At 49.0% G+C, this 13,239-nt stretch overlaps 1 protein-coding gene across 5 annotated transcripts in view; it reads left to right on the top strand.

Moving 5' to 3' along the window:
* The window catches only part of VGLL4 (vestigial like family member 4), a 176,399-nt gene that overhangs the window by 143,014 nt on the left and 20,146 nt on the right, over positions 1 to 13,239 (top strand). The window contains exon 1 of one of the 5 annotated variants that reach the window (XM_047781026.1): positions 9,726 to 9,969. The exons of the other annotated variants lie outside the window; for them this stretch is intronic. Within the exon in view, the coding sequence (XP_047636982.1) occupies positions 9,956 to 9,969 (14 nt within the window). The 5' untranslated portion in view covers positions 9,726 to 9,955. Of the gene's footprint in view, positions 1 to 9,725; positions 9,970 to 13,239 lie in introns of those variants that run through there. 5 annotated transcript variants of the gene reach the window in all.

Raw genomic sequence — 13,239 nt, 5'->3', positions numbered from 1 at the left:
TCTCTTTTTTCGCCCACATCCTTCTTGGCATCATCCAAACTTGGGAAATTTTAGCCCCCAATTCTCTTTTTCTGCACTTTCATACAATGTCGTATAACTCCTCCCACGGGTGTTTTGGGATTTAAGAGGACGTCTCATAGCCTTAATTTTAGTTAACATAAATAACTGACTCTGAAACCGAGATATTGTTCAGTTGTGTGCGCGCACGTGTGTGTGTTTGTGTTTTAATCCCTCCAACGTACAGCAGGTGTGTGTTTATTTGACAAAATCAATGAGAGAAGAACTCTGATGAGTGATGTCAGGGAGAGGTAAGTAAGATTGGCTTCATGCGAGGTTGATGATGCCCTAGGGCTGGAGCTGGAGCAGTGGGCCAGCCCTGCCAGGGGTGGAAATGAAGCTGGTATTTTAGGGCCCCTCCCAGGTGACATCCAAGGCACATCTGTGTGTTGCATGCACGTGTTTTGTTAATGAAGTGTGGTACCTTTAAACAAAGGTCATGGGCTTGACCTGTGTTGTGTGGGTTTCTTGTTTGTCAGGCTGGAGGCATTTTCTCATTTTCACAGTTCAGCCGAAAACAAAGACCTCCTTATCCAAGCAGGGAGCTGTGCTCTTAAGAGCTGACATCAGCCTTTTCCCAGCAGGCATCATTTCTGCCTTAAGAGTCTTTGCAGAGAGCTAGGAAGACAGATAACCATCCTGCTACTGGCGTTTTCCTGGCCAAATAACTCCCAGGGTGAAGAAATGCCAGGCATGCCAACAGTCCAGGCAGCATAACAAAGGGCTGTCCCCGTTTGTCTGCTCTCTTGGCCCTGGGGACTGCTGGGCTCTTCCATACCACAGAGTTATAAACATAGGGGTAAGACCTTGAAAAGAGAGGACATTTGTCCTAGAGAGGAATTCAAGAATATTCAGGATAGATCAGAGAATGTTCATCAGCATATGTGAAGATACTTTTTAAAAACGGCACACTAAAATGGAAAGAAGTTTTTTAGTTTATGGATTAAGGCAAAGGCATTTGTTCAAAAGTTGAGGAATCAAAACAACATGGGGTTTGGCTATTCCCCTTCAGGCCTGACTCTCCAAGCGCTCAGGCCCTTTTTAGAGCGCTGTTTTCATGAAGATGCTTCTGCGCCTGGAACACAAATGGCAGCTATTTTTATGCACAGTTAGAGGATTAGTCCTATTGCTTTATGACCGCACAGACCTCTTCTTGTCTCAGCACAAAGTGAGTCTGTCCTGCAAGTATATCAAGTGCTGTCTCTTCAGTAGATCTGACTGGGGCCCAGAGGGAGGACTCTGCAGAACTGTGCCTTGTGTGAGTATCGGTGGGTCTTTGATTTTCTTCTACAATCTTGCTGGTCCGTCGATCGTCTTGTGCTAAATGCAGCTGGAACATGGCCATGAAATGTTTGGTGTAGTTTTTGCTTTATAAAGGCTAGTGCTTGGCCTCTTACCCTCTTTCCTCTCCAGATACACACATGCACACACACACATCTTTCTCTCTTCATTTTGAACTTTCTTCACAGCTTGTCTCTAAAGAGTAATTAAAGAGCTTGGTGCTGCACTGAGGGCTTGGGTCTGGCAGTAGCTAGAAACCTTGCCAGACAAGGGATCTGGATTCTGGATCCAAGCCTTCGCAGCCCCAACAGAGGCAACATGTACCACACGCTAGAAGGAAACAGACTTCGCTACCTCCTGCCCTCCCTTCCCTGAAGAAATCTAAGAAATACGAGTGGATCCACTTAGAAACCCGGTCAGGGCCCAGTGGAAGTAACAAACCAACTCGAAGTTGCCCAGGGCACTTTAGAAGGAAGTCTGCAGCTGCGCCCTCTCTGTTCCCCCAAACCTGTCCCCGTCATTGACTCCATCAAGGAATGGTTATGGCTTGTCAGACTCTCTGGGAGTCATCTTCTCATCACCCCGAAGTGACCCCCTCAGGGATTCAGGACACCGCTGCCCAAGAAGCGTCTCAGGACCCTCTCGCCTCGAGACGCTTGAAGGGACAGAGTGTCCCCTTGGCCAGAGTTTGGGATGCTCCCAACCCCATCTTCCGGGGTCTGCTCGAATCAAGCTCTGAGAGTTTGAGGTACAGAAATGTGGTTCAGCCCAGGGGTTCTCAGAGGTTACTGGCTGTGGGATCCTTTCTTCCTTTTTCGTGAGCCCTTGTAGGAGTGTTCCAGGGAGCACAGCTGTCTAAAAATGAGCATTTTATTTGGTGTCAAAATTTTCTTATCAGCGTTCAGACTGACAAGGCTCCTTCGGTGCTTAAGTTTTGTAGTGAAATGATTGTGCAGCCCCTTGATGTGGAGTCGGTGGGTGCCATCGTTCATGCTTGGGGCTTTCAGGGGAGTTCACTGAGGCCAGAGAGCTAGAGGATGCCTGGGGTCCCATCCCCCCTCGGCTGTGTGCTCCTCACCTTCCATCCCCTCCTCCCTCCTTTCCTCTGAGCTGTTTCCAGGGAGCAGATTGTCTCCACTTCTGTGTCATTCCCCAGTCCGGCATGTGTTCCCCACCAGCAGTTTTTTGGGGGGCCACACCCACAGCATGTGGATGTTCCCAGGGCCAGGGATTGAACCCGCACCACGGCAGTGACCCAAGCTGCTGCAGTGACAGTGCTGGATCCTTAACCCACTGTGCCACCAAGGAACTCCCCTTAGCATCAGTTTTAATGAAACCTCTTTCCTTCCCTCACTGGTGCCTTCCTAATCATAGGATCCTGGGGAACCAATGGTCCCCTCTCACCTGGCCTCTTCTCCCTGGTGTCCGGGGCCCTTCTTGCTTTCATTGGTCCTCCTCTCCCTTCTGTTGCTTTTCCCCTCAGACTCTCTCAAAGACTTGTCCTTAGCCCTTCCCCCAGGGCTCCATTCCTCTCAGTGCGCAAACCCCGGACACAAGTCCCCTGCCAGCTTACAGTTTGAGTCACTACCGGGTCCCCAGAGTTGTATGTCAAACTGCAGCCTCCCCTCACACCCACAGAGCTGCCGCTTCCAGATACAGTGTATGCCCCACGTGCTCCGGGCTGCTTCAGTGGAATGGACGTGACAGGCTCCTTGAGTGGGCACTTGCCCAGGTCTGTCCCTCATTTCCACAGAGGGACATCTTTCCATGTGCCCTGAAGTCGCCCCTGCTCTTCTTCTATCTGGTCTTCCACGTTTGCTCCATCACCAGACCCTGTTAAAATCCATCTGCTGAGTGTTTTCCATGAAGGTCTGGCCTGGCCCATGGCTTAGACCCCCGTCCCCACAGCAGGGCCCCCTTCCTGGTCTTGGTGCTTCTTACTTTCTGCTTGGAATTCCCCTGTGGCTGCCTGTCAGTTCCAGGAAACTCTGAATAGACCCTTGTCTGTATCAGTTGCCATCATAGCTCAGCAACTTAAGAACCTGATACAGTGTCCATGAGGATGCGGGTTTGATCCCTGGCCTCACTCAGTGGATTAAGGATCCAGCACTGCTGTGAGCTGTGATGTAGGTTGCAGATGCAGTTCGGATCTGGCATTGCTGTGGCTGTGGCATAGGCTGACAGCTGTAGCTCTGACTTGACCCCTAGCCTGGAACTTCCATATGCCACACGTGCAGCCCTAAAAAGAATAAAAACAATGCTAGCTTAGACCCCTGTTTGCAGGAGCTTCTGCCCCGCCTTGCTGAGTTGAACCCCTGTGCCCTCACCCTGGTCTTCGTTCACTTTTCCTGCCTCCTAGTCTTGGCAAAGGGAAAGTCCTTCTGCTTCAAGATGGACACTTCTTTGTATAGAATGATGATACTTGGCTGTAATTGTGTGCCCGTCTGTCTGTCCCCCTCCCCAGATTGCAGGTCCCTTGCTCATGTCTGTCCCACTAACACCCAGCACAGCACCAGCACCTCCTAGGTAGTAAGTAAATGTTTGCATGAAAAACATGTCCTTGTGAGAGCACTGGCAGTGCTCTTCCCTTGGGAGAAAGGATGGTGGGAATTGCCTTCACATGTGTAATAATCCCCAAAGGCACCACTTACTGTACTTCTGTTTTTTCCTTGTGGCCTCAATGTTTAGTTCAGGGAACCTCCTGGAAGAGAGGATCCCACCGCCACCACTTCCCTGATACCCTCCCAGCTCTCCCCAAACAGAAACGTTCAAATCCCTGGGCACACACAGTTTACAGTCTGAATCAATGGCTCTGCCTGGGATGCTTGTACTGCATCCAGTGATCTTATCCCATTGTTGACTTCTGGGTAATAAGCCTTTGGAGTTCATTGTATGAGTGAATCTGCTTTCCCCTCCTCTATTTGTGTTTCTGATCCCAGTGTGAACATCAGGTCAAGTGTATGGAGATGAGAACTCCATTTTCATGAGTGTATCCCACAGGTCAGAGAGATGAGCAGACACCTCTTCTGGGTGAAACAGTGATCTGTTCATACTAGAAAAGCTAAATAAAAACCTCTGCCCACGTGTTCACTATTGGTGGAGTTTTTCAAATCTACCGAAAAAGTTCTCAAAGCCAAAGTGCTTTTTATCTATTTTATTTTTAAATTTTTTGTTCTTTTTTTTTAATGGCTGCACCTGAGGCATATGGAAGTTTCCAATGTAGGGGTTGAATTGAGCTGCAGCTGCCAGCCTGTGCCACAGCCTCAGAAACACAGTATCTGAGCCACATCTGCAACCTACACCAGAGCTTGCATCAATGCTGGATCCTTAACCCACTGAGCGAAGCCAGGGATCAAACCTGAATCCTCATGGTGACAGCATCGGGTCCTTAACTCACTGAGCTGCAACAGGAACTCCCCAGCTATTTTCTAATAGACCCATCATGTTTATTTTATTTGTGTGTGACCACTTTGGGTGTTAGCTTTAGAGCAGGTTATGTCAAGTGACCATAGCATTGAGACTCTGTCTTCTGATGGCATCATGTGGACAGACCTTTACAGTGGAGACCCTGCTGAGAGGGGCTGATGGCCACGTGGTCTATGATCAACATGTATTTCTTGTGAGCCTGCATGGGGTGGGGGTGGGTTGGCAGCGTTTATGTGGGCAGTGGCTCTGGTTCCTTTTTTTTTTTTTTTTTTTAATTTTAATTTTTAATTTTAATTTTTTTGCTTTTTAGGGCTGCACCTGCGGCATATGGAGGTTCCCAAGCTAGGTGCTGAATTGCAGCTACAGCTGCCAGCCTATGCCACAGCCAAAGCAACGCGGGATCCGAGCCGTGTCTGTGACCTACACCACAGCTCATAGCAACGCCAGATCCTTAACCCACTGAGCAAGGCCAGGGATCAAACCCACAACCTCATGGTTACGAGTCAGATGCATTTCTGCTGCGTCACTATGGGAACTCCTCTGGCTCCTTTATAAACAATAAGATGAAAACCAAGTTCTTTAAGGTGACCTTCAAGGACTTTGATGATCTGTCCTAAACTTTCCTGAAATTATTCTCAAGAGATGGTCTCCTTGGACTTCCAATCATCAAAACCTCCTTAACTGTGGCTAAATGAAGAAGGTACCCAAATCCCCGGTTTTACACGCCTTTGGGCAAAGCTACACAAATGCCGAGAGACTGCCCTCCCTGACTGCAGGTGGGCAGTTTGGATGGTCAACCTGACGCGACTTGCATTTGGAGGCTAATACTGAGACCAACGTTTTCGTGCCCGGGGCATCTCAGTGTGTGCCGCCTGCTCTTCTCCAGCACACAGGCCCCTCTTCACACCTCTGTCAGCCCTTTTGAAAGACTGTTCAAGGGCTCTCAACATCCCTGATCGCCTGAACTTTAACTTCATCCTTCTAGACATGCCGTCCAGTTTTGTGATTGTCTGACCCGCCATCCTCCCCACCTTACTCACTAGCTTTGTATTTTAAAAAGTTCAGACCTACAGAAGCATAAAACAGCTAATACAACGAGCAGCTAGATATCCTGCCCCAGATTCTGCCTAGTTGTGAATATTATGCCACATTTGCTTTCTCTTTTGTTGATGTTGTAGACAACGATGATGTGGTCTCACATACCACCTATATTCACACTCAGCCCTGTAGAGATGCGTTCATTCCTTTTGTCCTTGTGCCTTGCAGTGATCTTGGGCCTAGGATAGCTTCTCCCATGTCGTGGGAGTGCATGGTGGTGGGTTGGGGGCTGAAGGAAGTGGAGACCCAGGCAGGGCCGGCCTTGGATGTCACTCCACGGGAGGGAGGCCTCCCTTTGCAACCAGCTGGACCGACGGCAGGGCACTGTCTGTCCACACTGGGAGGGGTGCCGTTGTTCGTTGTTCGAACCGATTCAGGGCGTGTGTGGTCATTATGGCGTGGGAGGTATGAGTTCGGAACCTGGGACGGAGGCAGAGGGAGAGAAAGCAAGTTGAAGGAGGGGGAGAAGGATTTGGAACATGAGATCGCTGAGCCGTAAGGAACACATTTAAATGTCCGTGCCTGCTCTGAGGTAGCCGAAGTCAGCTTTTCATACATTTTTATTATTGCCCTGAAGGCTCATTTCTATTTCTAGCCAACAGTCCCAACAGTTTTACTTAAAAGAGACAACCCAGCACCTTCCCTCATTCATGGCCAAGGTGGAACATTCCCTTCTCCCTCTGCTCCCTAAACCTGCAAAACCCTCATAGACTGCTGTCTAGTCTACCTCTTCCCTTCTCGTCTCGTCTCGTCTCGTCTCGTCTCTTCTCTTCTCTTCTCTTCTCTTCTCTTCTCTTCTCTTCTCTTCTCTTCTCTTCTGCCCTGCTCTGCCCTGCCCTGCCCTGCCCTGCTCTGTCCTGTCCTGTCCTGTCAATAAGACACCCCCCTGCCTGCCGCAAACTCATTTAAAGCTTAGGTAAACCCTCTTGACTTGAAAACTGGTAGAATAGGGGTGGAGGGGTGGGAGGGACCTTCTAATTTTCAGCAGCACATTTGATATCTAATAAAAACGACCTCAGAATTTCCGAGACGCAGTGTTAACTCCTTGGTGGTGCTGTGATTGGAAGCGGGGATGGATGTAGGACCTAGAAAGGTGACTGTGGGGTTTCTCACTCAAACTGGAGTGTGGGGGTGGGGGTGGGAGCGGTGGCCTCTCCCCCGGTGGTGGAAGGGAAGGCTGAACTCTGGGTGTCTCTGGGGAGCAGGGGGGCCCCTTCCTCCTCCTGTTGCTCAGATCCCAGGCTGCCTCATTTTTTCCTTTTTGAGCACTGGTTGTTCATCTCTTCTTTCATTTCCAAGAAATGTAGCACTGTATCTTTCTAGTAATTTCCCCTACTTTGCCTAAGCTAGCAAGCCTTGTTTTATGTGCAGTAACCACAAGAGCTTGTTAACAAATACAGATATTTGGGTTGTTTCCAGTGTTTTTCTATTACTTCTGATACTTCTGGGGCCATCTCTGTATATCCATTCTTTTTTTTTTTTTTTTCTTTTTGCCATTTCTTGGGCCGCTCCCTCGGCATATGGAGGTTCCCAGGCTAGGGTTCGAATCGGAGCTGTAGCCACCGGCCTATGCCAGAACCACAGCAACGAGGGATCCGAGCCGTGTCTGCAACCTACACCACAGCTCACAGCAACGCCGGATCCTTAACCCACTGAGCAAGGGCAGGGACCGAACCTGCAACCTCATGGTTCCTAGTCGGATTCGTTAACCACTGTGCCACGATGGGAACTCCTGTATATCCATTCTTGTTCACATCTCATGTTCCCCGTTTTTCTCTAAGTGGATTTTCTGGGTCAGACGGTGCCCATTTCTGCTTCTGTGCACCCTGCCAGCTGGTCCCTAGTAGGTTTGCTGATTGGCATTCCCATTGGCAACTCTGTGCATGTGCCTGGCACCCCATAGCATCACAGAGATGACTGTTACTGTGTAGCACCTTTTTGGCAAGTTTCATAGGAGAATCATTGTGGTAACTTGCCTTTTTTATTTTTCCTTTCTGCTACTAGGAATGGTGAATGATCTTTTCATTTTCCTTGGTCGTTTGGATTTCTTCTTTTGTGGCTATTTCTTTTTTTTTTTTTCCATCTTGAAACTTTTTTTTTTGTCTTTTTGTCTTTTTGCTATTTCTTGGGCCGCTCCCGCGGCATATGGAGGTCTAATCCAGGCTAGGGGTCTAATCGGAGCTGTAGCCACCCGCCTACGCCAGAGCCACAGCAACGCGGGATCCGAGCCGCGTCTGCGACCTACACCACAGCTCACGGCAACGCCGGATCCTTAACCCACTGAGCAAGGGCAGGGACCGAACCCGAAACCTCATGGTTCCTAGTCGGATTCGTTAACCACTGCACCACGACGGGAATTCCTGTGGCTATTTCTTAAAAAAAAAAATTAGGATGGTCATCTTTCTGTTGCTATAACTCTTCATATTAAGGACGCTCCATCAGATGAGTTAGGAAAATAACCCGTTTTCCTAATTTGTATTTGCTTTTCAACTTACTGGGTTTTCGAAATACAGATTTTTTTTTTTTTTTTAATTTGGAAGTAGTTGTATCATTAATCTTTTCTTTAGTGGACAGGACTTCTAAAGTGTTTTAGAAGGGATGGAACTGTGTTGGCCAGTACCTTGTGACACATGTCTAGGCTGTGTGTGTTGGTGGCATAACTGTATGTGCTTATTCATACACGTCCTGGGCGCCTGCTTTGCCGGTGGTAATGAGGGGTGTGGGTGTGCGTGGAGTCTGCCCTGGGCCTGAGGAAGTTTCCTTGGCGGTGATGTGCAGGGCAGCTCCACGGAAGAGCAGGATCTCAGTCAGCGTTTCCGGGCTGTCCTCCCCCTCCCCCTCCAAGGACACGCTCCATCTTCGCATTGAGCCCCAGGAGTGGTCTAAAGGCTTTCGGTGTTTGTTTGAATGGTCTCTTGTTGGGTACCATAAGCAAGCTCTGAAATCACAAGTTTAAATACTGTTTTTATTTAACCGTTTTACCAGATGTTTCCTGTGGCTTGACAGATGTACCATTTACTCGAAAGTTACACTCCTGAGATTTTGAATGTTATGGACACCGTTGCTATAGACAGTGATTCTGTCAGGGCAGGATTTGGAAGACAACCCGTGCATCACTGGGGGCAGAAGATGTGTTTTTCCCTGGAACACAAATGTCGTCTTCGTCATCAGCCTTTATCTTCTGTTACAGTTCTGATCTCTGGTTTGTAAAGGACAGTAACCGGTTCATCAGGATTTATTCCACCAAACACCGTTGTGCCTTCATGGGTAGGACTTTCTGAAAGCAGCTGGATCCAGGCACATCTAGGTTTTGTTTGCAAAACTCACCTGGGTGGAAAAGAACTCAGGTTGTGGGCAGGTGAGACTTTAAACTGGCCTGGAAATGGGACCAAGGCTGGCCCCTGTGGCTAAGAAAGCTGCAGACATGGCATTTTTTGCACCCACCTCAGACCTGGGAGACAGACCTGTGGCCCCTTCACTGTCCAGGCCTGCAGTCAGCATTTCTCTGCAGACCCATGAGTCCTCATGGAACAGAGCCTCTCGGCCAGAATCCGGCGGCAGGAGAGCAGAGGAAGTTGCTTCCTACAAAACACAAGGGAGTCCGGGGCTGTGGCTGTAGTGCAGGGAAAACAGGGACTTCTGACCTTCTCAGCAGAGGGGCCCGCTGTGGGGGTACCCAGGCTGGGCGCTGCTTCTCTGAGCGCCCCCTTCCCAGCAGCCTGCCTGCCTCTCCTGGGTCTTGTTGAGCCTTGTCCTAGAGTTTTATAGAAGCCTTAGGTTAAGGGAGATGGGTAGACAAAGAAAGAGGAAATGCTTGGTGTGGCTCCTTCCCGGGAGCCTAGATCTGTAACGATGCTCGGGACCTTCTGGCCCTAACCCCCCCCCCCAAAGCCCCAGCCCCCCACAGGAGACTGTGCGGGGCGTGGGGCATGGGGCTCTGGGCGGCCCTCACCTTGTGCCTCCCTTCAGCGGGGACTTTTATTCTGACAGGCCTCCTGCCCATCCAGTTTTGCGCTGGGGACCGCGTGCCAAGTTTGGGAGGCCCAAGGCTTTCTTGTGGGCGGACGCTGGGCTGTCTTCATGCTCTTTGGCAATGATTAAAGTGAGGTTAGTACCAAAAACCCTTTCATTTTATTCCCTTATCCTTGCTTTTTCAAACCAGATGGCAACCCTGTATTTTCAGCTGTAATTAATTTAAACTCTGAAACAGCAAGGACTGGGAGAGGTAGGGCCGCCTCTGCTCACAAGGGACAGCAGCGATTTCCCCTCTCATCCCTCTCCCCTCCCCATTCGGCCCCTTGTCCCATCAGACCCATGTCCTGTCAGGCTTCTTCTGAGAGGGGCCTGGGGTGGGGGTGGGGAGGCTGTTAAGGGGGCTGCAGCCCTGGCCACTGATGACGCGTGTGAGCTGGAAGGGTTCCCGCACACGGGTAATTGTTCCCTTAATGGAGTGGAGGTAGCCAAGTTTCAGGTGACGGCTGACACGTTGTTGCCAGGCTGGGCGGTCACGTGACCGGCCCCAGACAATGATGCATAGTTTGCGTGGCGGCTGCTTGGGGAGGACAGGGTGCTTTTTCTTCCTACCCAGTCCGGCCGCCAGGCTTGCCTCCAAAAAGGGGTATGTTTTAGGTTTAACATGTATTCTTAAAGAAAATTACAAGGCAAATAAAAGCACTTGGCCACAGTTGAAGTCTGGAGGTTTTGACCTCAGCTATTTGACCGCCTCCCTCCCTGGAGATGGTGCTGGTCCCTCCTCCACCAGTGGCTCTGGAGCCTGAGATCGGGTAGAGATGAGAGCCCTTCCACATGCCTTAGATGCAGCTTTTGTCTCCTCTCAGCAGCCCCTCCTGCTGAGGCGCCGCTCTAGGCTCTAAAAGGTTGAGATGGAGAGCACAGTGGTGTCCAGGTCCCCTCACTTGCCCACGCAGCAGGCACCATGGGGGTTTCATTTCGTCGTCTGAGGAACACATTTTGGGGCAGCACGGAGGAGCTGCAGATCAAAGCAGGTCTGTTAACGATAATATGTGTGCATAGCACTTTGGCAAACTGTGCATTAATGTTACACAAATGGTAGTTAGTACTATTATTCACATTAGCCATCCTTGGATGACTTGAAGTCATTTTTAAAGGCCCATGGTGAGAAAGGAAAACCACAAATATGTAGCTTGTGAGTCTCCAGGATGCTCGCTGGCAATATCGACACCAGTCTTGGGAGCTTTTGGTGATCTGGGCAATGGGTGGTCTTTGAGCATTTAGTTTTTAATGTCAGATGCTTATATTATTCATCAGCACTTCTCTCATGACCCCCTTGGACCGTGTTTACAGAGACTTGTGTTGGTGGTGATGTTTTGGGCCAGACCTATCCTTTTGGAAACCTTTTCTTTTTCTCTAGTAGGGAGGGTCAGACCTGTGGAGATAAATGTGTCCCGTGGTTCCAGCCTTCTTTACTACTAGTGATTTGCCAGAACTTCTGAGGACGGAAAAGTAAACAGAATCACCAAATGATCTAGCAAGTCCACTTGAGGCTATAGACCCCAAAGACATGAAAGCAGGGACCTGAAACTGCTATCTGTACACTTGCACTCACAGCGGCAGAATTCACAGCATCCAGAAGGTGGGAGCAACCCAGTGTCTGTTGACAGATGAGTAGACACACCAGGTGTGGGCGACCCAACATGATGGAATATTATTCAGCCTTTAAAAAGGAGCGCAGTTCTGGCACCTGCCCCAGCATGGATGAACCTTGAAAACACTATGCTCAGTAAAATGTGCTAATCACAAAAGGACAAAGAATGCCTGATTCCTCTTATGTGAGGAGTCAGATTCATGGCGACAGCAGGGAGTGTGGTGGTTGCCAGGCAACGGGGAGGGGAGGATGGAGAGTTTGTGTGGAATGGGCACAGAGTGTCACTTTGGGAAGATGAAAAAGTTCTGGATCTGGATGGTGGGGACAGTTACACACAGTGTAAATGTACTTAATGCCACTGAACTGTGTATTTTAAAATGACTAAAGTGGTGAATTGTAGGTGTATTTTTCCACAGTTTTTAGAAAAAAGATTGAAAAAAATCTAAAGGCTAATGATTAACTTCAGTTCAATTGAATAAACAATAATGAATCTATTATGTGTTCAGCCTTTGTGTTCCATGCTGAGCTGGGATGGACACTGTGTAAAGAGGGACAGGCAACTTGAAGGTTGGAGAGTCAGCTCTGAGGATATGATATTTGGCCCAGTGGAAGAGAGAGGCAGTGTGATGGGTCTGGAGGGTGGTCATTTTCCTTTAAAGGGCGGTTAGAATTCACCATGATCCTTTGCTGGGGGACTTCCTCGTGGAAAGGAAAGGGGTATGTCACCTGGGTACTGGGAATGGCAGTCCCAGATTCTCAGAAGACATTTGTAGAATCAGCAAATCAAGAGTTTTGGGGTCAGGGAGGGAAATGGTGTTTCATTGTTTTTTTTGTTTTGTTTTGTTTTTTTACCATTTCTTGGGCCGCTCCCGCGGCATGTGGAGGTTCCCAGGCTAGGGGTCTAATCGGATCTGCAGCTGCAGCTTGCCACAGCCACAGCAATGCAGGATCCGAGCCGCATCTGTGACCTATACCATAGCTCACGGCAACGCCGGTTCCTTAACCCACTGAGCAAGGCCAGGGATTGAACCTGCAACCTCATGGTTCCTAGTCGGATTCGTTAACCACTGTGCCACGATGGGAACTCCCAATTTTTTTTTTTTGTCTTTTTAGGGTCACACGCATGGCATATGGAGGTTCCCAGGCTAGGGGTCCAAGAGCCAGATCCTTAACCCACTGAGCAAGGCCAGGGATTGAACCCACATCCTCATGGATGCTAGTCGGGTTGGTTAACTGCTGAGCCACGACAAGAACTCCATGGTGTTTCATTGTTAAACAGAGCCATCAGGTTCCCCTGGGTCCAGGTTTCGGATTGAGCATGACTTTAGTAGTCAGACGTTAGTGGTGTTACAGAAAAGCGAAGCAGACAGTTTAGGGGAAGTCAGTTCTGAATTCTCTGAAGAGTTTGAAGATGAGAATGTTTGTGAAGAAATGTATGCTTATAACTTGGAAAAGGAAGTAAGCCATTGGTATTGGTTTTTTTCCAGATCCCTTGGGAACTTTGCTTGAAGAGTAGAGATTGATAATTTGCTTATTAATTATCAATATATTAGGAGCCTCTTGAAGGACCTGAGAGTCCTTGAAATAGTCTTCAAGGCATTCAGATCATGTTCCTATCCTCTACTCTTAAGGAAAAACATAGCTAAACTTTTCCTCTAGTTTTCGGGAAAATGGAGTTGTGCTCAGACTCCCACATGTGCACAGGGAATTAACGCTCCACATACTTTGCTCTCAGGTGGAAGATCCTTAAG

This window comes from Phacochoerus africanus, chromosome 1 (assembly GCF_016906955.1).
Source record: "Phacochoerus africanus isolate WHEZ1 chromosome 1, ROS_Pafr_v1, whole genome shotgun sequence".
NCBI lineage: Eukaryota > Metazoa > Chordata > Mammalia > Artiodactyla > Suidae > Phacochoerus > Phacochoerus africanus.
Note: the sequence above shows the minus strand (reverse complement) of the source record. Positions and strands in the feature narration are given on the sequence as shown.